This window comes from Lasiosphaeria miniovina (assembly GCF_030549165.1).
Source record: "Lasiosphaeria miniovina strain SMH2392-1A chromosome Unknown B0T26scaffold_1, whole genome shotgun sequence".
Lineage (NCBI taxonomy): Eukaryota > Fungi > Ascomycota > Sordariomycetes > Sordariales > Lasiosphaeriaceae > Lasiosphaeria > Lasiosphaeria miniovina.
This window is the reverse complement of record NW_026848220.1, coordinates 6059956-6085073: the sequence shown is the minus strand read 5'-3', so window position 1 is coordinate 6085073 and position 25118 is coordinate 6059956. Positions and strand designations below refer to the sequence as shown.

The 25118-nt window shown below is 55.6% G+C and overlaps 8 protein-coding genes across 8 annotated transcripts; 4 read left to right on the top strand and 4 right to left on the bottom strand.

Moving 5' to 3' along the window:
* Nucleotides 1-3438: 3438 nt before the first annotated feature.
* Nucleotides 3439-4677, top strand: B0T26DRAFT_670953 (uncharacterized protein; the record flags this gene model as incomplete). The annotated part of the gene is made up of 3 exons (XM_060439253.1): nucleotides 3439-4007; nucleotides 4089-4286; nucleotides 4374-4677. 3 exons carry the CDS (start codon nucleotides 3439-3441, stop codon nucleotides 4675-4677), a joined length of 1071 nt encoding a protein of 356 aa, XP_060303571.1.
* A 3063-nt stretch (nucleotides 4678-7740) lies between these two features.
* B0T26DRAFT_762156 (uncharacterized protein) lies at nucleotides 7741-8643 on the top strand (the record flags this gene model as incomplete). The annotated part of the gene is made up of 2 exons (XM_060446410.1): nucleotides 7741-8051; nucleotides 8157-8643. The coding sequence occupies 2 exons, from the start codon at nucleotides 7741-7743 to the stop codon at nucleotides 8641-8643; spliced, it is 798 nt and encodes a 265-aa protein (XP_060303570.1).
* A 1280-nt stretch (nucleotides 8644-9923) lies between these two features.
* Nucleotides 9924-11658, top strand: B0T26DRAFT_635673 (amino acid permease/ SLC12A domain-containing protein; the record flags this gene model as incomplete). Its single annotated transcript, XM_060436747.1, has 2 exons — nucleotides 9924-10096; nucleotides 10185-11658. The coding sequence occupies 2 exons, from the start codon at nucleotides 9924-9926 to the stop codon at nucleotides 11656-11658; spliced, it is 1647 nt and encodes a 548-aa protein (XP_060303569.1).
* Nucleotides 11659-12592: 934 nt separating this feature from the next.
* On the bottom strand, nucleotides 12593-13085 carry B0T26DRAFT_616096 (uncharacterized protein; the record flags this gene model as incomplete). Its single annotated transcript, XM_060435987.1, has 2 exons — nucleotides 12593-12746; nucleotides 12769-13085. Coding segments are annotated over 2 exons (471 nt in total), but the record flags the coding sequence as incomplete, so codon positions are not given.
* A 277-nt stretch (nucleotides 13086-13362) lies between these two features.
* B0T26DRAFT_737259 (small secreted protein) lies at nucleotides 13363-13926 on the bottom strand (the record flags this gene model as incomplete). Its single annotated transcript, XM_060443424.1, has 2 exons — nucleotides 13363-13560; nucleotides 13627-13926. 2 exons carry the CDS (start codon nucleotides 13924-13926, stop codon nucleotides 13363-13365), a joined length of 498 nt encoding a protein of 165 aa, XP_060303567.1.
* Nucleotides 13927-16191: 2265 nt separating this feature from the next.
* B0T26DRAFT_819973 (serine carboxypeptidase S28-domain-containing protein) lies at nucleotides 16192-18898 on the top strand (the record flags this gene model as incomplete). The annotated part of the gene is made up of 7 exons (XM_060447398.1): nucleotides 16192-16461; nucleotides 16540-16675; nucleotides 16769-16923; nucleotides 17037-17368; nucleotides 17532-17626; nucleotides 17738-18089; nucleotides 18208-18898. 7 exons carry the CDS (start codon nucleotides 16192-16194, stop codon nucleotides 18455-18457), a joined length of 1590 nt encoding a protein of 529 aa, XP_060303566.1. The 3' UTR covers nucleotides 18458-18898.
* Nucleotides 18899-19055: 157 nt separating this feature from the next.
* B0T26DRAFT_670948 (uncharacterized protein) lies at nucleotides 19056-20331 on the bottom strand (the record flags this gene model as incomplete). The annotated part of the gene is made up of 2 exons (XM_060439252.1): nucleotides 19056-20038; nucleotides 20235-20331. 2 exons carry the CDS (start codon nucleotides 20329-20331, stop codon nucleotides 19056-19058), a joined length of 1080 nt encoding a protein of 359 aa, XP_060303565.1.
* Nucleotides 20332-22304: 1973 nt separating this feature from the next.
* On the bottom strand, nucleotides 22305-23499 carry B0T26DRAFT_670947 (uncharacterized protein; the record flags this gene model as incomplete). Its single annotated transcript, XM_060439251.1, has 3 exons — nucleotides 22305-22840; nucleotides 22881-23403; nucleotides 23458-23499. 3 exons carry the CDS (start codon nucleotides 23497-23499, stop codon nucleotides 22305-22307), a joined length of 1101 nt encoding a protein of 366 aa, XP_060303564.1.
* Between the last annotated feature and the right edge of the window lie 1619 nt (nucleotides 23500-25118).

Here is a 25118-nt window from a genome sequence, read left to right as displayed (position 1 = left end):
ATCCAGGGCCAGTATATTGGCCAAGACAGCCTTGCGGTCGGGGCAATGGCGAGCTTGGTGTCCCTCTTTGTGACAGACGAAACACAAGCCGTCTTTCTTTAGCTCTTCCTTCTTGGCTTCACCCGACTTGGCGTCGAGCTCAGGCTCTTTCTTGCTTGAGGCCTTGTCGCGGCGGTCATTGGAATGACGACGTTCTTTCCCAATGTCCGAGTGAGTAGCCGGGGAGCGCGCGCGGCGGGCGTGCCTGTTCTCGCGCCGTTGCTCGTACGAACGTTGATGAGCTTCGGCCGCATCGGCGACAGCGAGAGAGAAGTCTTCGTACGACATGGAGGGGTTTTTCGAGTCACGCAACAAGCGGGTGTCGAGGTCGGCGGGGATATGCTCGTAGAGGATGGTCTTGCGGTCCTCTTTGGCGATGCCGGCCTTGTCAACCAGGCTGTTAATCTTGGCTATAAACTGGTGGATATTGAGGTCTTTGCCGCCTGGTTTGTAGCGTATCTTGCGGAGTTCCTCGCGTGCCTTGGATCCCTGGTTATCATCGTGATAGACGGAGGTCAGAACGGCGACCATTTCAGCAATGTTGCGAAAGGGGTTTTCTGTCGATTGGTAACGTCCAGCGATAACGTCGTTAGCTGCGCCCTTGGTCAAGGAGTTGAGGACAGCCATTCTACTACGCTCATTCTTGAAGGTTTCGTCGTCTTGCTCCATCTTGTCAGCCAACTTAATAATCCACTTGTCGAACTCTTCTTCGTCTCCATCGAAGTTGCCTGGGTCAATCCCTGTCTGGCGGGCTCTCTTGTCGTAGGCGGGGTTGAGGGCTTTCTGGCTGGTTCCGTACGGCTTGAAAGCTTCGAGAGCGGCGAAGCCAGTTGGTTTGAAGTTGCTTCCTCCGAAGGCGCTGTTGTCGGGCGTGATCCCGCGCTCGTCACGCGCTGGAGGGGTCAAACGGGCGGTGCTCTCCAGTTGAGTAATGCGTGACAAGGCAGCGGCGAGCTGGGCTTGCATGTCCTGTTGGTCGTTACTTTGAAGCATATTGTCTTTTACAACGAGGTCTTCGGGTGCGGGGTCGTAGTATTCGGACTCGTCGCGTTCGATGCTCTGCAGGGGTTCGATTGACTTCTGATTTGCAGAGACTTCTTCTTGTGGGCGCGCAGGCTTGTCTTGCTCTGGGCGCTTGGTGCTCGTGACAGGCTCGTTTAGCTCTGGGTCAGTGGAGGCTTCTTGGGGTGTAGCGGGCTTGTCTGGCTCTGGGCTACCAGGCGCGACGCTGACTTCGTCGTCGGATTCGTTCGAGGACGCTGGTCGGTCTTCAGCAGGGCTTCCTTGCTCGGTTGCTGTTGCCTGTCGTTGAGATTTTCGCGTCGCTGGGCCGTATTCGATTTTCTTCGGCATTGACGATCTCGGGTCTGGTGGTTCTGCGGCCTAGTTTTCCGTCGTGCGCAGCCGACGACGTGAGTGCAAATGAATGCGGAGGATTTTAAAAGATATCTTTTAATTGCTTCGCCAGCAATAAAGTGAAGAGTTTAGAATTGTGTCACGACCAGGGCAAGGCATTGAGGTGAACTCAGTCCATTGGGTGCTATCGACGAAGATTCTAAACTGAGGAGGGAAAGAAGGAAAAGTCCAACAACGCGTCGCGTGCTCGCGAATAAGTTTTCATCTATCAGTGGGGTAGGTGGGGCCTCGAGGCGGCTTCTGATAGGCCCGGGGTTCTGGGCGGCTCTGGCTGCTTGAGGGCCAGTTTGGTGGACGGGTCCTCACACTTGCCACGGCGAGAGATCTCGTCTGGGCGAAGCAACAGAAGATCAACATACTATAAAAGAGCGCTGCGTTGGAACAGTACAAGTCCGAGCTCCTCAAAATGACGGGTAATAGTACCGAGGCGATAGATTCGTTAGCTCATATTATATTACAAATCGAGAAGCGTAATATAGAGCTCGAGCACGCGGTCGAACAGAGCCGCCAAGAAGTCGACGTCCTCAAGGCGTAGCTGGTGGAGCCATCCGGCAACCGCGGGGAACTCAACCGCGGGTTGGAGGAGCCTACAAAGCCCGCGAAGAAGCATAGGAAGGCCCGGAAGAAACAGATGGCGAGCCTCGGCAATGAGGCAGAGATCCTAAACACCGACCTCGCGCAGAACGTCAGTAAACAGTTGAAAAATCTTCAGGCTGAGGTCGTGGCGAAGGATCACGAGGCCACCAATCTGAGAGCTACATTACAGACATATATAGAGACCCTAGCAGTTGAACAGCAGAAGAACGCGTAGCTCAAAGGCCGCAACAAAGTAGATGTGGGCATCATTCTTGGGGTGCTCGGCCGTAACCGGGTCCGGCTCTACCACCACGTCCTCGACCAGGTGCTCGCCCTGGACGGTAGCCTCGCCGAGTAGACCATTAATGGCTTCTTAGTTGGAATTGAGACTCGAATTAACGAATACATGAGCCAGGTGGAGGTCGACGCTAAACGTTTGAAAGAAATACTCGCGGAACTCTCGAAACTCGTGTCGATTAACTACTACTTCGTCAAGGATATATATTAAAGCTATTATTGGCGTTTGGGGGATAACTAAGTCAGCTGGAGTTATATCTTGCAGTAACTGCTAGCAGGAGACACGACTGTAATATCTTTACGCCAGAGTTCCATTATACCGCAATCCTTAGTATGATCTGGTAATTTGGGGGTATGCGAAGCTAGTCGTACGATAATGCCCGTCTATTTATCTTAGCTCGGGCGTCGTCAAAGCCGAAGTTGCTCGCCCTCTTGTTCCCTCCATCGTGACCACCTTGATCAGGCGTACCTGCCTTCTCTTACAAAAAGCAACCCTAAGTAGCTGTTGGATTCAGCACTTCAACTTTCTTTATTCATCTCTCCTCCTTGTTCTTTTTGGTCCTGCCAGAGGGCCTCTATTATAGTTGTAAATGGTGGCAATGGTGGTGGCATAAGTAGCCACACCAGCTGAACTGGCCACTTCATTTCAGCTCCCCTGAGCCTCTTTTCACCTCGGATGACCACACCAGAGCTCAGCTGGGATGAGCTCTATTCCACATGCAACCCTTGTCCATCTGACAATAGCCAATCCAACAGTAGCAAGGGGGGGCTCTGAAGGCGTATTAGCGCCCGTATATAAATACATCGGTGACACATAGGTATCGTTGCTTTCGTATAGGTCCTTAGTTCCCTTAATCTAAAGTATTTGGCTGGTCCGATATTAAGCAAACCCACCCAATAACTACCCAGTATCTTATTTCATCTGGCATCAATTTCAGCTACACAGCATCCGCCCATTCCCAAGATGCCGGCGCATCTGTAACGCCCGTCCACATCAGCACCTTCGTCGACGCAGAGCAGTGGATCTACAATGACTATACCCTCTACTGCTCCTATAAGGGCGGCCTGGTATCGCTATTCGACCCGTACATGGGCCGGCGTTGGATTGACATGGCCACGCTGCTGCGCCTGAACTACTCGTGCGAGACCTACAAGCCGGAGCTGCAGCGGCTCCTCTGCTACAACCAGGGGCTCCTGGTCCTCGCCTCCACGTGCGTGCAACAGGCGTCGGGCCACTCCACCATTTTCCACGTGTTCGACACGAGCCAGACATTCCTCGCGGCAATAGAGTCTTTCCCGAACATCGTCGTAGAAGACATGTTCGCGCGAGCTAGCAACGGCTTCGTCGTCATCGGCATCTCGATACTAGCCCGCGGGTGCGGCTGTCCGACCTGGTATGTGAAGGGGTACGACGCGTACGCCAACCTCTGGACCAAGCAGTGGATCGACCTGCCCGACGAGATCGGGCCGCTCGAATTGGCCACGGCGTTCGAGGCCTTTGACGGCTACTTTTACGCCCTGTCGGCCATGCCGTGGTCCGATCATTATAACGAGAGTGTCGCCGCCGAATCCACCCACTACTCCAGGATCCGGATCCCGCTGAGCCTACAAAAATTTGACGCCATGGAGTCCTTCGCCGTGCCCCGGGCGCCTTGCCTTAGCGCGAACGGGATCCGCAGGTGCGGCTTCCATTTCCACATCTTCCGGAGCGATACCGGCCAGCTCAAGGCCGTCTAGGGCAGGCTGGTGCTCGACAACAGCAACGGGGGCACTAGACGGTGCGCCTACTACACCTCCGACATTGTCTTTAAGGAAATGTGGATAACCAGGCGTATCTCCAACAACGACGAGCTGAGAGCCTGGGTGAGCCGCTGCTTAGCGCACCAGCCTCGCCCCGAGGTCTATATCGACGGCTCCCTGGACGACCAGCAGGCCATCCGCACGTGGTTCCCAGACGCGTAAACATTCATCAACGTGCTGGGCAATAGCATGCCATGCGGAACTGGCTGTTTCCAAGAACGCGAAGACGACGAGAACTCCTATAGTATTGACTGCCACTGCCTTGCCGAGTATGTCCTCCGAGGAGGCTCGTTCCAGTGGGCGCATGGCGAGCAGCAGCAGCAGGAGGAGGAGGAGGAGATAGCAAAAGGCGCCGCCACTACTACGGTAGCAGAGGGCAAGTTCCCTCTTCTCAACTTTGACGATGACAATCTGTGCAAGAAGTATCACCACCACCGGACCACCAGCACTACCACTTGGCCGCGGAGGCAAGACGCCGCGGGCAGGCCCGACCCGAACTACGGCACCCTGAACCCGGCGAGCTACGCCGCGATCGAGAAGCACGAGTAGGACGAGCGCGCTATCGTGTACAGCTTCGAACCCGCGGGGCTTAGTGAACATCGCAAGATCGTGTTCGTGAGCTTTGATACGGGAAACAGCCTGCACTTGGAAAAGAGCAATCTGGTTAAACAAGTGGGGAGAAGGGCAGGCGAGCAGGATGGGAAAGAGGAGCTCGAGGTCCAGGAGAAGAGGAGATTTGGACGAGGAGTACTATGTATGGACGCATATCGGGATACCGTTCCTAAGGCCGAGCGACTAGATGCATGTGAGGCAGATCGAATATAGTGGAAATGTATTTTGCGGTGTTGAGCCTATTAACCGGTATAGTTAACTGGTTCTATTGACGAGTACTGCCGCCGTGCAGAGGAAAGTATAGGTGCTTTTGATCTCGTAGTCGAGGGCCCGGTGCCGGGCGTGTAGGAAGTGGGCCGCCCTGGTTGACTGCAGGTCGTGAAGCACGTCGCGTTGATCTTAGCTCTATTCTCAAGGAGGTAGTTGACAATATCGCTATAGCCTTTCGCACAAGCAATATGTAGAGGGGATATAAATGGAGGACCGTGATGGAGTAGGATTACGGTTTTGGTCCGGATTACTTTGGCGCCTGTATTTGTCAATGTGGCTCGCATGGGCATACGGAAAGCTCTGCGGGATGGAGGATTTGCTATCGCCTATGTTATTGTGGCGAGAAGTACTATCTCGACACAGCAAAACAAGCAACTGAGCTTGCATCATGGGAGTATAGAGTCGACCACGAAGCCTACCAGCCAGTCCATGACTCCGTCGAATACGATACAACTCAACAGTCACTTCATTCCAGCTGGATCGAACAGCAAGAAGTGGAATACCAAGTGGAATCGAATGTTGGCGGTGAAATTTCCTAGGACGTAGGTGGCCAGGTGTGCCCCGAGGAGAACGACGTTACACAAGCCCAAGCCAAAGATTTGACGGCCCAGCTTGACCAGTTTGCTATTGAGGACAATGACCCTACCGACCCTTTCTATTTTCATGTCAAGTACGATAATAGCGAATACAAAACCAGCAGGAAGGATTGGAAATGGTATCAGGGGACGGACGAATCCGGTAACCCAACATATTCTGGGCTTTTGAGCCAGCCGGAGAACCTGACGAAGAATATGTCGAGACGACGGGGGGGAAGAATAAGGGGAAGGACAAGGGGAAGGACAAGGGGAAGGACAAGGAGAAGGACAAGGGGAAGGATAAGGGGAAAGGGAAATAAATGGTGTCACGACCAGGGCAAGGCATTGAGGTGAACTCAGTCCATTGGGTGCTATCGACGAAGATTCTAAACTGAGGAAGGAAAGAAGGAAAAGTCCAACAACGCGTCGCGTGCTCGCGAATAAGTTTTCATCTATCAGTGGGGTAGGTGTGGCCTCGAGGCGGCTTCTGATAGGCCCGGGGTTCTGGGCGGCTCTGGCTGCTTGAGGGCCAGTTTGGTGGACGGGTCCTCACAAATGGAGGGCTTTCTCTCATGGGATACAAGAAGTCGAGAAAAAGATTGGCTTAGAATCTCCGAAACTTATCTTATATACTACCAACGACCCGGCAATATATTCCAGTATTTGTGCCACCTGTGATCCTCAAAACCAGGCAAAGCTACGTTATATTCGACCATATCCTCACGCACATCCTTCATAAAGAAAGCCAACATCCTGCCGATAGCCACAACAGATGTCCGCGGCGAAACCAGCTTGGACATCGGGACCATTATTAGCCCACCAGAGCTAATGCGAATATTCGTGGGTTAAACCTCGTTCCAGTGATGGCCATATGTCCGGCTCCATATCTATCAAGCGAATATAGCCAAAGGGACGCCAACAAAAAGCTTCTCTTCCATTCTTCGCTTTTTAAAAGAAAGTTCAACCTAGAGCGAAGCATATCAACCAGAGACGCTGACGCTGCTACTGGGTTCGGGTACGGGCCGATCGTGCCCTCGTCCCAGAATGAACTTGGAGAAGCCGTCCAAGCGGATGTGCTAATATCGGGGCACGATAATGCCGAAAGGCCATGGCAATATTGTCCCTCTGTTGTCTCCAACCACAGGACTATTTGCTCCAAGACATCGAGGTTACCGAGGAGGAATATGCCGAGCCACCACAGTGCAACACGAGGACGTCGTAATGCAAATGAATTCGTCAATTTTACCAAGTCTTTCGCGTCAATTAGTGGCCGTAAAACCTCAAGGGTGCCTGCTAGCCACGGACTAACAAGGTTGCATTGAATATCCGGTTGCCAGAACATGCTCTACAAGATAGACTGCAAATCACCAGTATCAGCGCTGGGAGTCATGTAATTAATTTCAAGCTGCGGCTCCAATCTGTGACACCGATATAACGGCAACGCAATGGCCGCTGGGAATGCCGCCGTATACGGAGTCAGTGTGTCAAACTGTGCATCTAGATCCGAACGGCTTATCCCTAGTCCAAAAAGGTTGCATAGCTCGATAAGAAGTTCGGTGGCTTGAGATGAACTCGGGGGTCGTTCGTTTGGATCGAACGAGAAGGACTTGTCGGTCAAGATTATGAGACGAACGTCTCCAGAACCGTACGCCGTCCATACCGGAGAATCGCCAACCATACACCAGCCAAGCCCCGGTGCTAGAACAGCGCAAAGCCACCGCATGAGCCTGCGAGATGCAGGACCGCTTAGGTCTAGAACAGAATCCTTCGGGCTAGCAATATATGTGGCGGCAGGTGCTGGTATCAGACAAGCCTTGGAATACTTGGCCTCCCGTTTCTGCAGCTCAAGGAGCCTCATCGATATATGATATAGGACCAAGGGTAAGAACAACGCGTTCGACTGGGTGCGGATAATAGGCGGCAAGCAAGTGGCTTGCGAGTTAATATCTGAGACTTTAATGGGATCTATTTGGGGAGAGCGGGGACATCATTCAGCATGAGTGAAGGGTCGCAAGTCCCACGAGGCATATATATCGATGGAATGTCTTTGCGCCGAAGACAAATTGATGCCACGTGCTTTACGCCTCAAGGAAGGTTCGGCTGATATCTTAGACGGTCGGAATGAAGAGATCGGCGTCGCATCTACGAGTTAAGGATGTCCGACCCGGAGAAACGCCCGCTGCTAGACATCCGCTTCTTCCAGATGCGATACGCAATGCAGCACATATTTGCCGGTATACAAGCCGCCGGAGCCCTTCAAGCTATCTTTGGCGGCGAACCCCCCGACGATGACACACCAGGTTCGGGTCGAGATGAGCCATTTTTGCCTACCGACTGGGACAATATGCTCCGAGAGGCTCTCGAGCTCGGCATCTTGAGCGAGAGGACAGAAGCGATTTGGAGAAAATCCCTTCTCGAGAGGGCGTACCATGAAGCTCTACAGAAAGATCGGGAGTATAAGGAATTGTTGGCCGAGATAGCCGAGAGCGAAGGAGAGGAGGGCGAAGATGACTAGAAGTCATACTCCGGCACCATACTCCCAGCGTTGCGTACTAATATTGTTCAGGTCAGCCAACCTACCAAGACGGGCAGCGGGATTTGTAGTCTCAAGGAGGAGGAGAAGGAGGAACGTTTGCCAATGCAGCAGAGCAAGCATGACGATAGCGACGAGGAGCAGAAGGGGATGCCGGATGGAAGAGAGAAGGGAAAGCAGAAGATAAGTATCAGTACGGGCAGCGGGATTGGTCTCAAGGAGGAGAAGGAGGAACGTCTGCCAATGCAACAGAGCAAGCATAACGATAGCCACGAGGAGCAGAAGGAGATGCCAGAGGGAAGAGAGAGGGGAAAGCAGAAGACGAGTATTAGTACGGATAAGGGCAAGGGCACTGACAATAGCGAGGGGAAGACGCTTAAGCTCACGCGCAAGCTCTCCAAGCTGAGCCTCAAGGGAAGCTACCGCAGGCTCAAGGAGGCGCCGGGCAAGTTTAAGCGGCCTCGAGTTGCGTCGTTATTCCACAAACCGAAGGAAGAGGAGCGCGTTAGAGAACAGGAGTCATAGGAGGCATTCATAGTTATTTAGTCTATGAACCATACATTTCTTTTATCGTGCTCGTCGTCCTTATTAAATCACGGCCTCACTTTTCGGTTCCTAGATACGGCATAACTAATACAACCCCGTGTCATTAAAGAACTACAAATATGCCCGTCAATTTATCTAGCGTTCAGGCACCACCCTACCAGACGCCTCCAACAGTTTAACGTGCAGACAAGGTGGGCAGACAGGGCCCTAACTTTTTAGAGGTAGCTAGCACCTATCCACCGCGAGTCTTAGATGCTACACAAGAACCACATCAACAGCGGCAAGCCACTGGCATTAACCTAATACTCTAGCGCTGGCCAAGTTGCCGCGAGTGATTTGTATTCGACTGCCTTTAATTGCTCCCGCGACGATTAGACGACGCTTGAATTTCGATCGAAGCGAGAACATAGACGGTGCGCCACAAAGAGCATGCACGCTGGGGCCCGTATTCCGACCAGCTATCAATTTGGCTTATCGCGAGGTCTCTTTCAGCGGGGCATAGGGTGGGAGGCAGCCTGTTCGAAAACGGAAGTCACCGTTTTATAACGGTCAATTTTATACAGATCCGTGGGTCACTAACAGAAGGAAAGAGGGACCCGTTTTTGGGTCCCAAGAACCCAGGGCAAGCTTCTAGATATTGGATTGTACGCTGTCACCTTGTTTGGCCGACGGTTTACCGCCTGGAACTGGGCAAGGTCACACTCGGTATCCATTTGGAGCTGTCAAACCCGACAAACCCAAAGAATCCCCGGGCTTGGGGGAGGTTGGGGGTTTCCAGGCTTAGCAGATGCCTACTTGAGTTAGTAGGGTCCCCGCTCTTCAACGTTGCACAACTTGAGGGCGGCCAGGAGCCAAGAACCGTCAACGGCACCTCCGAAGGAGCGACGTGCTACAACCCCTCACCACTCTCACTATCATTCTCACTATCGGCCAACGATTGCCAGGTAACATCCCGAAACGATGAAAACGACCGCCGATCAGTATTATATGGGGGCGCACCCGGCCGCCCCCATATTCTCTGCTTTGCGTGCAGATCGACAACATCATCGGGGAGAAATACCAGGCCAGGTCCAGAGCACTCTAGCACGCGGCGATACAACCAACCGCCTTTGCTCGGTATCCTCTGTATCCCTGTTGATTGGAGCTGGGAATTTCCTAATTCGGCAACGAACGACCTCTTCATGGAAGCAATTGATCGCTGAGAAAACAACATAATACCCAAATATCACGGCGGAATTGGAGACGAACGCCGCGCAGCAATGAAGGAAGGCAAGGATGAAGAGGCCGCCAGCGGGCTTGGAGGGTCGGCCAACGGCGACGGCGACGGCAACTCGCACCACATCATTGACGGCGCCATCTCGCTCGACCGCGATTCGCAGCTGCAGCGCGGGCTCAAGAGCCGGCACATTCAGTTCCTGGCGTTGGGGGGCGCGTGAGTTCTGCTCCTCTTGTCTCACGTCTCGGCCAAACGCTAGTCGGGTACTCAGATTGGTCTAACTAACACGGCATGCACAACACAGCATCGGAACGGGCCTCTTTGTCGGGTCCGGGGGCATCCTGCACGTGGTGGGCCCGGCGCCGCTGTGGCTGGCGTACCTCTCCATGATGGCCGTCGTGTGGATCGTCATGAACATCATCGCCGAGATGACGACGTACCTGCCCATGAAGGGCATCACGCTGCCCTACTTCACCGGCCGGTACGTGGACCCGAGCCTAGCCTTTGCCGCGGGGTGGAATTATTGGTATGCATATGCGATCCTGGTTGCCGCCGAGGCGTCGGCCGGCGCCATCCTGCTCGAGTACTGGGACACGCCGGTGCCGACGGCCGCGTGGCTGACCATCATCCTGGGCGTCAACCTGCTGCTGAATATTATTGCCGTCGAGGTGTTTGGCGAGGCCGAGTTCTGGTTCGCCAGCATCAAGCTCATCACCATCCTCGGCCTCATCATGGTCGGGCTCGTCATCATGCTTGGTGGCGGCCCTAACCACCACCGCATTGGCTTCCTGTACTGGCAGGACCCCGGCGCGTGGAAGGAGTATGTGGCCACGGGGTCCGCGGGGCGTTTCCTGGCGTACTGGACGGCGTTTGTGCGCGCCGGGTTCAGTTTTATCACGTCGCCCGAGCTGATCGGGCTGGCGGCCGGCGAGACGGTGGCGCCGAGGCGCAACCTGCCCAAGGCGGCGCGGCGCTTCCTCGGGCGCCTGGCCATCTTCTACGGCGTTAGCACGCTTATCATCGGTGTCATCGTGCCGTCCGACGATCCGAACCTGCTGTCGGCCGAGTCCAACGCCAACGCCAGCCCGTGGGTCATCGGCATCCAGCGCGCCGGCATCGGCGGGCTCAACCACGTCATCAACGCCGCCATATTGACGTCGGCCTGGTCCGCCGGCAACGCCTTCCTGTACTCGGGGTCCCGTGTGCTGTACTCGATGGCCGCCGCGGGCCAGGCGCCGGCCGTATTCGCGCGCACGTCGCGCCGCGGCGTCCCCTACGCCGCCGTGCTCGTGACGTGGCTGTTCAGCCTGCTCGCGTACCTCAACGTGTCGAGCGGCGGTGCCAAGGCGTTCGCCTGGTTCTCCAACCTGTCGACCATCTCGGGCTTCATCGCGTGGATCGTCGTCATGGTCACGTACCTGCGCTTCCGCGCCGCCATGGACTTCCGCGGCCTGCTGCACACGCTGCCCTACCGCACGCCGCTGCAGCCCTACGCCACCTGGGTCGTCCTGGGCATCGTCGGCCTCCTCACGATCACCAACGGGTTCCAGGTCTTTGCCCCCTTCAGCTACCAGGACTTCTTGGCTGCGTACATCACCCTGCCGGCCTTTGCTGTGCTGTATCTCGGCCACAAGCTCTGGTTCCGCACGCCGTGGGCGCGATCCGTGCAGGATATCGATGTGTTGACGGGCAAGAAGGAGATGGACGAGCTGTGCGCCGATGATGTCGAGCCCGTGCCCAAGAACTGGGTGCAGAGGGTGTGGTTCTGGGTAGCCTGAGTCGGCGTGCGGATACCTAATCTGGTTTTGATTTCTCCAGCCTTGGTTTTGGTGCGGCATGGCAAACCTTCACTACACACGGGCGCAAATTATCGGGTTTTAAGGCTTTAAGATCAGATATAAATACATATTCATTACCGCTGCTAGGTCTGCGGCCGAATCCCTGAGCGGCTCCTAGAGTGGGACCTCTTATTCTTCGAGTTATACAGTCTAGTCCCTGAATGTTTTTTAATTAGTAGGGGATTTTCCGAGATTTAAAAGACCATGATAACTTACCGCTCCTCTTTGAGTTCTTTTGCTAAGGGCGGTCATCGCTATTATGGTTTCCCCCTTGTTGTATCTCCGATTGATACGCCCGGTTTGGCGACTGTTTGGCACAGAGATGCACAAGCCTGTTAAAAAATGGTTACTTCTCATACACCGGTTTCATTCGTCAAAATTGCGGTACGTTGCAGTGGCATGTTTGACAATGTCGAGTTTGTGGACAGAGATTGTCAACAATCCCAACAGACTTGCCCTTCTCTTGGGTCCCTTGGTCTTTTCCCTGTGATTTTTGCTCTCTCACCTCCCCTCTAACGGTTCATGAACAGACATCTCCAAACGGGCGCACGCCACGGACCGTGGTGATGTTTTGCCAGAGGCCGGCGCGGATGCTCGCCGAAGCAATGAAATCCACGTAGCCGCCGTCGGGGCGCTCCGTCTCGACGCGCACGAACGTGTCGGCGGCAAGCTCCCACGCGAAGACGCCGTCGCGCGAGACGCGCGGCAGCTCCGTGACGCCGGCGAGCCGGCCGCGGCAGCCGCCGTAGAACCACGGCTCGAGGTGGTTGCGCCACACGTCCTTGACGGGGATCGGCGGCCGCTGGTATACGGCGGCGAAGTCGTGCGACAGCCGGTCTGCGCTGCTGCTGCTGCTGCCGCCGTTGATTCTGTCGATGCCCGTAATCCTGTGCAGCTCGTCGTTGAGCTGGGCCTTGGTGCCGATCTCCCCCCACTGTGTGTCGAAGAAGACGACGTGCTTGGGAGCTAGGAGCTCTTGTAGTGTCCAGCCGCGGGTAAAACCACCTACAGCTGACCAGGTTCTAGAACTAGGTGGCCGGGTCCGTCCACGGGACGAGGTCTTCGAGGAAGACAAAGCAGACGGCGACCCGGTGGTACCAGGCAAACATGGACTGGATGGCCTCGGACAGCTCGGCGCTGCTTGTCTTGTCGCTGCTTGTCTTGTCGATGCACACCGTGTCGACCCAGCCGTAGAGGTAGAGGTGACCGGCCTTGGGCGAACTGGCGCAGAAGGCTACGATCTTCTGGAAGCCGCGCTTGTGCTCGTACTCCATCCAGGGGCCGCTGCTGATCTCTTGGTAGCTCAGCTCGTCGTCGCCCCACGTGTGCGATAAGATGGAGTAGCTTGGCTTGTCGGCCCCGAAAAAGGGGCCCCCGACGGCGAGGGCTCGACGGCGAGGGCTCGACGGCGAACGGACACTCAGGCTCTCACGCTAAGAACCAAGCAGAGCTGCATGGTTGCCTGACTGCATGGCACGTGCTATGCATTGCCATGGACTTGCACCTGGTCCGGATTGAGGCTGTGTAACACAACACCGAAAAGGGGCTTGGTCGGCGAAGAGAGACGCACGCCGCAATTCACAAGAAGGCGAAGAGTAAAAATAATTGATAAAAAGCTGCTATATGCCATATGGATAACCCCAATCACGACTTGGTCGTGGCGTCAAACTTGAGCGCCGTCGACGCCTGGCCGGCCGCGGCCTTGTCCTGCGAGATGTTGTTGTCGAGCTTCTTCTGCTCGGTGGCCAGCTGCGACGCGACGTTCTGCCCCTGGGCCGCCTGGGCCTGCAGCTTGAGGATGGTGGCGGTGAGCTTGAGGACCTTGTTCTTGATTTTCCCGCGCTGTGGTTGATGTCAGTCAGTTCCACTCCCGACATTCCCCATGTTGATTGACCGAAGGAGACCCACCTGGAGCGCAGCGGCCTTAGTGCCCGACGCCGCGGCAATTTGCGGGTTGAAGGCCTCCGTCTCGGCATCGTTGGCGATCTGGTTTACGCTGTTGAGGAAGTTGAGGTCGGCCTTCTCGACCTTGGTGAGGTCGGCGGGCAGGCCCTTGAGCACGGCCAGGGCCTCCTTCTGCGCGTTGCCGGCCACGCCGCCGCTGATGGACAGCTGGTTGTACGTCTTGGTCGAGAAGACGGCCCGCTTTTCCACGGGGGCTGCGGCGACGAGGGCCACGAGGCCGGCGAGGACGAGTGAGAATTTCATGGTGGCGGTTTTTGTGAGGGTGGTTTGATTCCTGGACGAGGCGAGAGCGGGCAAAGGAGTGGACGAAGGGAATGATGCCGGCACCAAAGAGTAATAATACAGCACAGCTGAAAAAAGAAAACGAACGAAGCACAAAGGGAGTAAGCTCTGAGCGATGATGTTGATGATGCAGAGATGAGACGAAAAGCCACGAGAAGCGACAGATACCTCCAGTTAATATATGCCATTGTTTACGTGCTGCCTGGCGCGGTGTCACAGTCCCTCCAGGAGTCCAATCCACCGCGCCGAAACGGCTAGCCAGCCAGCCTGCTAGGATGGCTCGTGAAACTCGCGAGTCTCCAGTCTGCGGATCGCGAGGTTGCGTCGGCGCGCCATGCTATCCACATGCGGCATAGCGCGGCATGGTGTTTTGCAGGGCCTCCTCGCGGCTCTGCTCTCGCTGGGAACCTGCGGGGGGGTTTAGACGGGCTAGCAGCTCCAAGCTCCCTTCGCTTGTCGAGGCGCTGGGCACCGGGGGGGATCTCCTAGTTTCAACAGATCCGATTCCCGGGGTCGTAGCGCGTATGTCGTGCTGGCGACGTGGTACAGTACATACCTACACAGTAAACCCTGCCTGGCTTTGGAACAGTGGTGTCGGCCGCGGCGAGTTTGGGCCCCTTTCGGTTGGCGCATTACCCCTGGGAACAGTCGCTTGGCAGCAGGCCGCGATGTAACCAGGGCCCATTAGGACCACCACGCAGGGTGGCATGATGGCGACCGCAAATCGTGCAGGCGATCGTGAACCACCTTGCCTCGACCTTTGGGCTTTGACTTTTGGGCATGAAGGATTTTCCGTTTGCACCGCACGTCGTTCGTTCTATTCTTGGAGCCGATCTGCTCATCAAAGACGGGCGAAACAATGAGGGACAGAACATCTGTGTGTGTGTGTGTGTGAGAGAGAGAGAGAGAGAGTGAGAGAGAGAGAGAGAGAGAGAGAGAGAAACGCGCCACTGTGACCTTTGATTTCGGCAAAGTCGGCGATCCAATTTCTACCCCATGAAACCACACGACGGCCATGAACAGAATGAAGCCTTTGATCACAACACATCTTACCATCACCGCCTCCCTTCCAGTGACGGATTGCCAATGCCAACGTCGCACAAACTGCAGTGGCAGCCGCCTTCCCCGCACAAAGCGGCCCCTCGTGACTGGCGCCGGGCGGGTATGCGATGTGCCGGACATTTTCTCTCTGGTACTATGCTTAGCAAGTACACTTATGGGGTGATCGGCACCGGGACGACAAGCACTCTCGAGACTTTGCATCTGCCGCAGGTGGGAGCCACGGCACATGTCGGCACACATGTTCTTCGTCAGACAGCTTCAACCTACGTTACCTAATTAGATTGCATCTTTCTTTCCCAGAATTCATTGAAGGCGCTGCGCTTGCTTGGAGTAGCAGGCCTAGGTAAGGTAAGGAAGGTAGGGAGGGAGGGATGGAACTTGCTTGTTCTCTGGCATAGATTGCGCCGCAAATAAAACGCGGGATATTTCTTCATAGCGTCACTGGCGAATCTCACACCAGCGGCGGCACTGGGCCACTTTAGCCGCGTCGACGTGGTGGCCCGACCTTTCGAGTAGTTCATTAATTGCCGCCCTCTTCCGTCGGCGTGAATGTCCAGGATTACCACAGCTGCTTGATAAACCCAGTTGCTGCTTGACAAACCCAGTTGCTGCCGGCTAGCTCCTATCGTGTCATCATTAGAAGAAGCTCACTCTGTCTGGTCGGGATCGTGCCCGGCAAGAGGCTCACATCTCACATGTGGGCGGGCCATGTGCACGACATGCATCGCCCACGGAGCGACCACGACTCGTCGCATTTAGCCTCGCGCTGACCACACATACATATACATGCACACAGAACATGCCCGCCTGTCGTGTGTAGTGTATGGCCAGATGCAACTTATCCACCGCCTTCATCCATAGAGCGCACCTTACCTTTCCCCACAGCGCAGCCCTCCGCCCGGTACTTGAGACTGCGGCTTGGCGGCCGCAGACACACAGCGCAATAAATAAGTGCCGGCAGACAGACACCTATCCAAAGCAAAAAACCTGGGGAAAGATGTAATTAATAGGTGTCGACGGCTCCTGCGCGTACCCGTCCCTGCCCCCCGTCATCAACAACGCCCCCTTTCCCTTTTTTTCTCACACGGGGAAGTAGGTAAATAAGTAGGCGACCGGATCTGAGCTCGAGAGTGCAGCAGCAACAGCAGAGAACCGCACGCCGCCATGAAGCTCTCGCCGGGAGTGACGCTGCCGTTCGCGGCGTGGATCGCGCCCAAGACGGCGCTGAGGGGTGCGCCCGAGGTGGCGGCGGCGTCGTCCGACAGCAGCAAAGGTGGCCCGCCGCCATTCTTCAGCAAGGCCGAGGCGCGGCCGGGCGTGTCGTGCGACTGGTTCACGCAGCCCGTCGACCACGACCACCCCAACGGCACCCTGGGCACGTGGACGCAGCAGTATTGCGTCAGTCGCGAGTGGTGGGCCGGGCCGGGGTCTCCGGTGAGTCTCTCTATCTTTCGTAATTCTTGCCCGGCCTGCCTGTTGGACTTGACTAACCATGTCTGTCTCTGGGACTAGGTCGTCATCATGACGCCCGGCGAGGTGCCCATGGTCGGCTCCGTGTCGCCGGGGCTGGGGTACACATTCGTCGACAACACGACCATGGTCGGCATGTACGCGCAGGCGATCGGCGCCGCGACGGTGGTGCTGGAGCGTGCGTTGGTCCCCATCCCCCTCCCCTGGATCAGACAAAGGATTTGGTTGCGCACCAGTAGTTGACAGGATTCTTTCTCGCCCTCCGAAACAGACCGGTTCTTTGGCAGCTCGTCGCCCTTTGACGGCATGGACTCCGAGACGCTGCAGTACCTGACGATGGAGCAGGCGGCGGCTGACGTGGTCAACTTTGCGAGGACCATCGTCTTTCCCTTCGACTTGAATCAGTCGAGCGTGGCCACGAAGGCTGTGAGTTTTCGAGTTTCGTGTTGTTCTCGTTCTTGCCCGGAGGCTGTCATCCCGTCATCACACCCGGGGGAAGAGAGACAAGAGAAATCAACAAACACTAACGCACAAACAAGCCATGGGTCTACTGGGGCGCGTCGTACTCGGCGACGCTCGGCAGCTGGATCGAGCACTTCCACCCGGGGGCGTTCTTCGCGTTCCACCTGAGCAGCGCGACGGTCGAGGCCAACTCCAACAACTGGTACTACTACGACGCGATCCGCGAGGGCATCAACTCGAAGCGCAACGACACGGCGAGCGTGAGCGGGGGCTGCAGTCTCGCGTTCAGCAACGTCGTCAAGTTCGTCGACAGCTTCCTGCTCGCCCCGACGCGCAACGCGACCCAGGTCGATGCGCTGAAGCAGTTCTTCGGCGCCACGTTCCCCATCGAGGACGACGACTTTGCCTAGTGAGTCTCTTGGTTAACGGACTCGAGATGGTGTTGTAGAGGGTTAAAAGAGCACCGCTGACTCTGCTCGTGCACCCAGCTCTCTGGCCTCGCCGTTCAGGTACTGGCAGGAGACACGAGGATATCGCGACATTTTGAACATGTGCGACGCGGTGGATTTCAGCGACACTCAGGCCGTGCAGGACGACATTCTCGGCACAATACCCGGAGTGGTGACAAACTATGCGGCTTATTTTAAGCAGAACTTTCGCGATTCAAGTGAGTGGTACCCAAAGCATAGAAGTCGAACCATTTCCAAATCCCTCTGCCCCATCCAATCACCAATCTCCGGAGAAAAAGACCGCTGACACGTAGCCCCGCTCCCCCCAGCGTGCACCTACTTCGACGTCTGGGGCCAAGAGGACCCGCTGTGGTGCCTGAACACGCACGACTTGTTGAACCCCTTCTTCGAGGCCCGGACACTGGGCAACCCATGGCGGACCTGGTACTGGCTGCTGTGTAACGAACCCATCGCGTCGTGGGCGACAGGGGCGCCGGCCGGAAAGCTGTCGCTTGTGTCGCGCAAGATCGACTCGACGTATTGGCAGCGGCAGTGCGAGATGCACTTCCCCGAGACCAACGGCCAGGAGTACGGGAGCGCCATGGGCAAGACACCCGACACGCTCAACAAGGCGACAGGCGGATGGCTGCGGAACTCGACGCGCGTCATCTACACCACCGGGTGGGTATCCCAACACTCCGCAACCTCAACTCCCCGCTGCCCCTAAACGCTGTTAGAACCAGTGATTGCGGCGGTGATAATGAGGGCACAGGGCTAACCACGTGTGTGTGCGGTACAGCGAGTTCGACCCGTGGCGATCAACCACCATGTCCAGCGAGATCCGACCCGGGGGGCCGCTCAAGTCAAGCGATAATGTAGCCGTGTTCCTCATCAAAAACGCCCAGCACGGCGACGAGGCCTTCACTGCCCGGGGTCTAGAAAGCAGCAGGACGAGGATCAACCCGTACGTCCAAGAGGTACAGGACAAGTCGGTCGAAATCATGAAGAAGTGGATTTCCCAGTACAAAGCTCCAACGGCAGGCACATAGGATGGCGTGGGTCGCTCCATGGGGTGGAATTGTGCTCTTTGGATTTCTCCGACGGTGTTCCGTCCGTTCCGCAGGATAATGATGATGACACAGCAAGACAAACATCGTCGAGTGTGTGACTATGTGTTGACCTTCTCGCCGACCGCGTCTAAAAATGGGTAGATGATGGTGCACAGGGCTTGTAGAAAACAATCTGGGGCAGGGAGCGACCGACCACTTGGCATCCCAATCTGATCTTCGGCACCTCGATGTGCAAGAGAACCAGTGAGCGAACCGACACCACGCCATGCATCCCCTACCCAAAGCAATCGCCAGGTCTGTAATGGGTGTATAGCAAAGTAGGCACTAGCCCTGTATTTAATGCGCAATGATAGCGAATCAGAGAGCAATCTAGATTTCTTGCCCTGAAACCCAGTCATTGTGACGGCTGGTCCTTGTATGTGCAAACGGAAATCACGTCCCCGCCGTCCGCGCCAAATGAGTCCAAGTCCTACGAGTATTCCCAACACACTCGTGATAGTCATCCAGGAAGAAAATAGACGAACGGCGGGAGTGCTCAAGGATTCTGGCTGCGATGGCAAAGAGGCGTGACTTGGTCTCAATTTTTTTCTTCCTTTTCCTTCTTGTTTGGGGGGGAGAGAATGCGCGACAGCTTTTTCTTGATCTTTCGTATGACCCTTTTCTTGTAGGTCTCGGCGGGGCGCGATTCGACGGGCAATGGCCCATCGCTTGGCCATGGACGCATGCTGTCATTGGAATCGGTCGAGAGCTCGCGCCGCAACGTAGGGGGCAGCGGTTTCACTGGTGGGATACCAGGCGGACAGCCCTCGAGCTGGACCGGTGATCCGACAAAGCAGCGCTTGAACCGAGCGAGGCCACGGGTTGCCTTTGGGGTCTCGGCCACACTCTCTGAGGGGCGGTGCGGCTTGCCTGTAAGCTGCTCCTCGGCCATCTGCCGCATGACGCGTTGTTGCTCTGCCATCTGTAGACAGTGCTGCTCCTGGTCCCGGAACTGCTTTTTCAGCTCACGCTTGCGGGCCATCCAAGTAAACCACATCCGCTCGCCCCCCACCCAGGCGTGTGCCTTCCCTGCGGCATCCCGAAGGATGAAGGGCAGTTGGCTGTTTGGTCTGGCCTTGTGAAGGGCATTGCCGGAGGCGGATTGCTGGTTAAGATGGCGGGTGATGCTTGTTGCAGATACTTGTTCGATGTGTGAATGTCCGGGGACCTGCGGTGACGACGGCCTTGACGGAGTGAACCATCCGGAAGAAGAATTGGGGGTGCCGAGGGCTCGGTAGTGCTCACGGATCTCTTGTTTATGTTTGCGTCTCTTGGCTAGGAAAGCCTCGCGCTCAGTGGCCAGCAGCTTGGCGTGTTTTTCGCGCAATGCTTCAATGTCCCACTCATCGCTGGCGCCGGGAGATGCTGTCCGAGTATTAATCTGAAGCTCGTTCTGGGGTTCGGCTTGAGCGATGGGTATCTCATCATGCACCGTCGATCGGGAGCTGTTAGGAGTTGTCATGAAGTGTCGCATGCGAAGGTCATACAGGCTCGCGACCTGGCTGAGTCGGTCTTCGCCACCTGCACTGAAGCTATAGTTGCACGTCCATGTTAGCCTAGCGAAGGATCCTGATGCAGGCATGTACCTAAAGGGCTAGAGAGCGAGAGTCAAACAGCAACATAGGTAGTGAAGCAGCTAAACGAAGGTGGGTGAAAAGGTCGACTTGACCCAAACAGAGGGGACTTGGGAGCATAAAAAACAGAAACGAGAAAATACCGGCTGGTGCCATTCCGCGGTGTAGGCGGATGCGAGTCGTCATCCCCGAATAGCCATCCATCTGCGAATAGCCATCCATCTGCGAATAGCCACCCATCCCCGAATAACCAGGAGCTCCGTCGGCTGCTGGGCGGCGCAGTCGCGATTGATGTAATCGATGCAACTGACGCAACTGAGGCACCTGAGGCACCTGATGCACCTAATGCACCTGATGCAATTGATGCAATTAACGCTCCCGACACCGGCGCGGGTTGGTGGTAGAAGGGTGAAGGTGCCGGCAACTGTGGCACGGGAAATATCGGCGGCCCCAGCTGCAACGGCTCTATCTCGCTCTCGGATTCGATGGAGATGGCTCGCAGTTGTCCATCAACACTGAGCTCATTCAGACTCGCCGGCTCCGTGGCCAAACTCGAGCTCGTATACCGCCGGCTGTTGGGGTCACTGGCACTCGAACTCACACTCACACAGTCGCACTGCTGGTAATAGTTAATAATGATCAACATAGCCTGGTAAGAAGCCATTGGATGGGTCGGGTGGTATCTGCCCGGAAGTTCTAATTCAATGGACTGGCAATTGGGGACACGGAGTGGGGACTGGCCGACTGGGCCAGACTGGAAGGAGTTGTCGGTGCGAGGCTGGTTCTGGAAGGAGTTGTCGGTGTGAGGCTGGTTCTGAAATTCCGAAAGCGGCAGGCGTGGTTGGGTTGACGGTGCCGTCCAAGTCTTTATGGGAAAGAGCAGACGAGGAGGTGCAGCAAACCCAAAGCCGGGGTCCCAGGGGGCCTGGATTCACCTGGAATATGTAGCGGGAAGACGGTGCAAATTACGGTACAGCTCAGACCGAGATCAAAACCTTAGAGACAGCGGAAAACGTGTTGAGCCGAGCCTCCACCTTGGCTTCACCACAGCGAACTAGATGCCGACTCCATTTCACCGCCCGGCTTCCACAAAAGGTCTCCAGAAATAGAGTTTTTCATCTCCTCCGTTGCTACCGCATCTACGGATCAAATGTCCCCCGAAACGACCAAGAACGGCAACGTGAGCAAATCGCCGTCTCTCGACAAACTGCGTTTCCTGGCCAACCGCTTCTTGGTTCTTCCCGCAGTCAACCCGGTGGATGAACGACGAGATGCATTTCCAAGCTGGACACGACCGAGGGAACACGAGACGGCAGATGAGATGCTGATGGAGAGGAAAGAAGCTGGGAAAAAGAAAGGGTTGGGGGGGACAAGACATCTATTTACCCTCATCCGAAGCTCTGAGTCAAGGGCAAAAGATTTCACATTTAGAGCTTGCTCTGTCGGCATGCATCCAGAAGATTTACACCCTCCCGAGATACTCCGTCGGTGGCGTGGTCTCACCACCTTATCATCTCCACTATTCCCCCCCACATGTTGAGCAAGCCGATGAGAGTTTCAGCTTCACGTGTTGATTTCGTGTTGATTTCGTGCGCTGATCAATATTGATGCCTCCAGGTCGGGCTGAGGAAGGTTAAAGCATACTGGGCTCGGGTTTGCGGAACCTTTGTTCTAGCTATGGAGCTTGGCAGGAAGAGCCATGACCCAGAGGAGTGGGCCTGGAACCTGGGAGCAGAACCTAATGATTGGCCGTGCTGCCATCTTCAGCCTCCCCCGTGCCGAATCACGCTACAATTCTACTCGTGGTGACGCCGTCATCTTCCGATGCAGCAATGTGATGAGTTCATCCGCTGAAAAGACGCCAACAAGCCGAGGTACTCAGCCTCCTGACCGAACAGCAAGACAGGCTGGACTGAAAGAGAGCATGTGTTGTTCTTTCATGGGTCCACGCCACCAACCCCTTTACTTTTGGCAAATCACATCTGGATAACAAATTCGGCAAACCAGAATCCCCAGCCAGCCTGGACATCCCAAAAGAATCAAAAGTGAGTTGCGGGAACCTGTAAGGAATTTGGCAGAGTGGCGGTATATGATCGACCTCCATTCGCTAGCTCTTGGTCTTTTTTTTTCACTCTCCTGTCGCTATTGACCCATTATCTCCATTTTTTCTGACCCATTCCCACACCACCAAGACCTCGCGGCTCGGCAGCTCGCTAGCAGGACTTGCAAAACGAGTCGCTGTCATCGGTGTTTATGGCCATGTGCAAGTCGAGAATGTCCGTGTCGCTTCCGATGAAGTAGAGGCAGTTGTCGATGGCGATGCCTCGGTCCAGCGTCGCGCCGAGGCAGTCGTTCAGCGTGCCGAGCTGCACCGTCGCCAGGATGGCGTCGATCTCACACTGCTGCAGGCAGTCCGTCGGGCTCGTGGCCGTTACATTTCTGCCGGGGCCGAGGGTTGTAAACGACGTGCCGCAAATGTCGCGGTACCGCTGCGTCATGGTGGTGGGCCGCGACCTGTCGCCTCCGAGAAGGCTGTTGAGTAGGCCCCCCACGCCATCAAGCAGCCCGGCCAGGTGAAGGTAGAGGTCGATATTGATATTAAGCCCGAGCAAGTCGACCGAGACGTCCAGCAATAGACTTTTGCAGGGCTCCAGGATGGTGCTTGTCAGTGACTGCGCCGACGACCCGGAGGATGTGCTGCCGAGGCTAGTGGTGCCAGATCCTCCGGAGCCGCTGGAAGAGCCGCTTGCTGGCCTGTTTGATGAGGAGGATGAGGATCCAGTGCCAACTGCTCCGTTTGACGTTCCTCCAGAGCCTCCCTGGCCAGATCCAGATTGTCACCCTCCCCCTCCTGCCCTCCGGTTTGTCCTCCGGCTTGTCCTTCACCTTGGCCGTTTCCAAACTGTCCGCCAGGCTGTCCGCCAGACTGCCCCCCTGCTTGTGCTCCGGTCTGTCCGCCGAACTGGCCACCGGTTTGTCCATCGGCTTGCCCACCGCTAAACTGACTACCAGACTCTCCACCCCCGAACTGTCCCCCAGTTTGACCACCAGCAAATTTTCCACCACTTTGCCCATCAGCCTGGCCTCCGGTTTGCCCACCAGCCTGCCCATCGAGCAAACTTCCCAATCCTCCCGCACCACTCCCATCAGCCTGGCCCCCAGCCTGGCCAGAAGCCTGTCCCCCTCCGCCACCTCTCCCAGCTTCCCCCAGCTTCCCCTGGGTTTTGGAGCTGTAGGGATCACGTAGATGACGGCCGGGTGGACGTTGATGGCAAATGGCTGGTCATCCAGGCCGATGACGATGGAGCTGCACTAGGAAATGAGGGCCGCCAGGTTGATCTGGCAGATGTTGTCCGGGCCGGTCACGACGCCGAGGCTGCTCGGCAGTCTGGGGACTAATAGTGACATCCTGTCGTGGTTTTGACTCTGGGTGACTCTTGTTGGGCGGTTCTCCAGCGCACTGGTGCAGTGCAGTGCAGTGCACTGCAGTGCTTGGTCGGCGTGGTGAATGATGATGGTGATGGAGGAGGACGAGAGAGCAGGAGCCATGCGGTCTTATACGAGATAGTCACCCAACTGCGCGAGCTGTTAATCTGTTATTCTCTCGCGAGAACCAGCAAAATGGCTGCCCAGAGGTCAGGGGTCACATTCCAATTCCGATCCCTATATTTTGCGTCATTGATATCCTCCACAGTAGTTAGTCCTGGGCTCTTGGTCGCCACTTGGCTCAATAATTCCGGACTTCATAGAGGCCGTGAATGCGAGGGCAATGCTAAAACTGAATCCCTAATTGAATTCCTCCCTGTTTATTGCTGGGCAAATTCCAAAGCCGTCCTTGGGGGTGGTTTAAGGGGTGCTGCTTTTTGATGATAAGTGACAAAGGGGGCGGGCAACACCACTACCAAGCAACCGGCCGTACAGAGAGTCCTTAGATATGTCATTAAAGATATATATTTAAGAACACTACATTTGTACAACTTGCAAGGGTTACTACCCATTCCCTGTTCAGGGCTCTATATCTCGTCGCCGTCGTCATGTCGTGTTCAGGGGCTAAAAACAAGTCTCTAGCGGCCCACTCAGTATGTACTGTACTGTACACTCCAATCCCTGAATGTTTGTTAGCGTGGTACACAACAAAAGTCTGACCCATCCAACTTTGGCCCACTTTCCATACTGTAACCATCCCCCTTCAAATGCAAGCCACCATCTCAATTATATAGCAAAATGACTGTGAACTAGATTAAAATGATGCCCGGAAGAGGTTCTTCAAAATGAAGAATATCAGGGTCTCTAATTATCGGTACGAAGGATGTGCGTATACCGGCGCCCTAGAACATCTACGAATACCTCGTTGGTTTGGCCTTTGGTTACATATTCTTAGGAACTAATCGCTCGCCCTGTCCGGTTAGTGGTCGTCTAGCAAATAGGGGTTAAAAGCAGGTTCCTTTTCGGCAGAAAACCCGTGCTTGGCGCTCTCCCTGGCCGCGGGCGATAGTAGATTCGTTAGATACTATTACGCGCCGCCACCACGTAGGCGGCTTCCTAATATGTAGGCGCGCGAAGACTAAGCGAGCTGTAGCGAGCCGGTCGCTTAATTCGGGTCTTCTTAGGGCTGTGTTGTGTAGGATGTCTAGTCGACGAAGCTCCCGGGTAATCTTACGATTAAGCTGTACCGTTGTGCGTATTTTGTCGATCGGTATGATGGGTCCAAGGTCTGTGTAGCATAGTACATGCCTTATTTCACGTTCATTAAGGGCTTTGGGGCGGCCTGAACGCGCTAAAGATTTGCCCGAAATCTGGTCCTAGTACCGAGATACGACCTTGAAAATGGACGCCTGGTTGACGCCTTCTTTGAACGCGATAGCGGGCCGGGATAGGCACAATTCGTAGCTCGTTACAATCCTCGTCCTTTTTTGAGGCGAGTACTCTTAATTTGGAGACCTAGGGCTTCTTCGTGGTTTAAATTCCGTTATTTGAAGGCCGAGTGTGATGTTGGATGAAGAAAAACGCGTCGCGTGTTGCTAGAA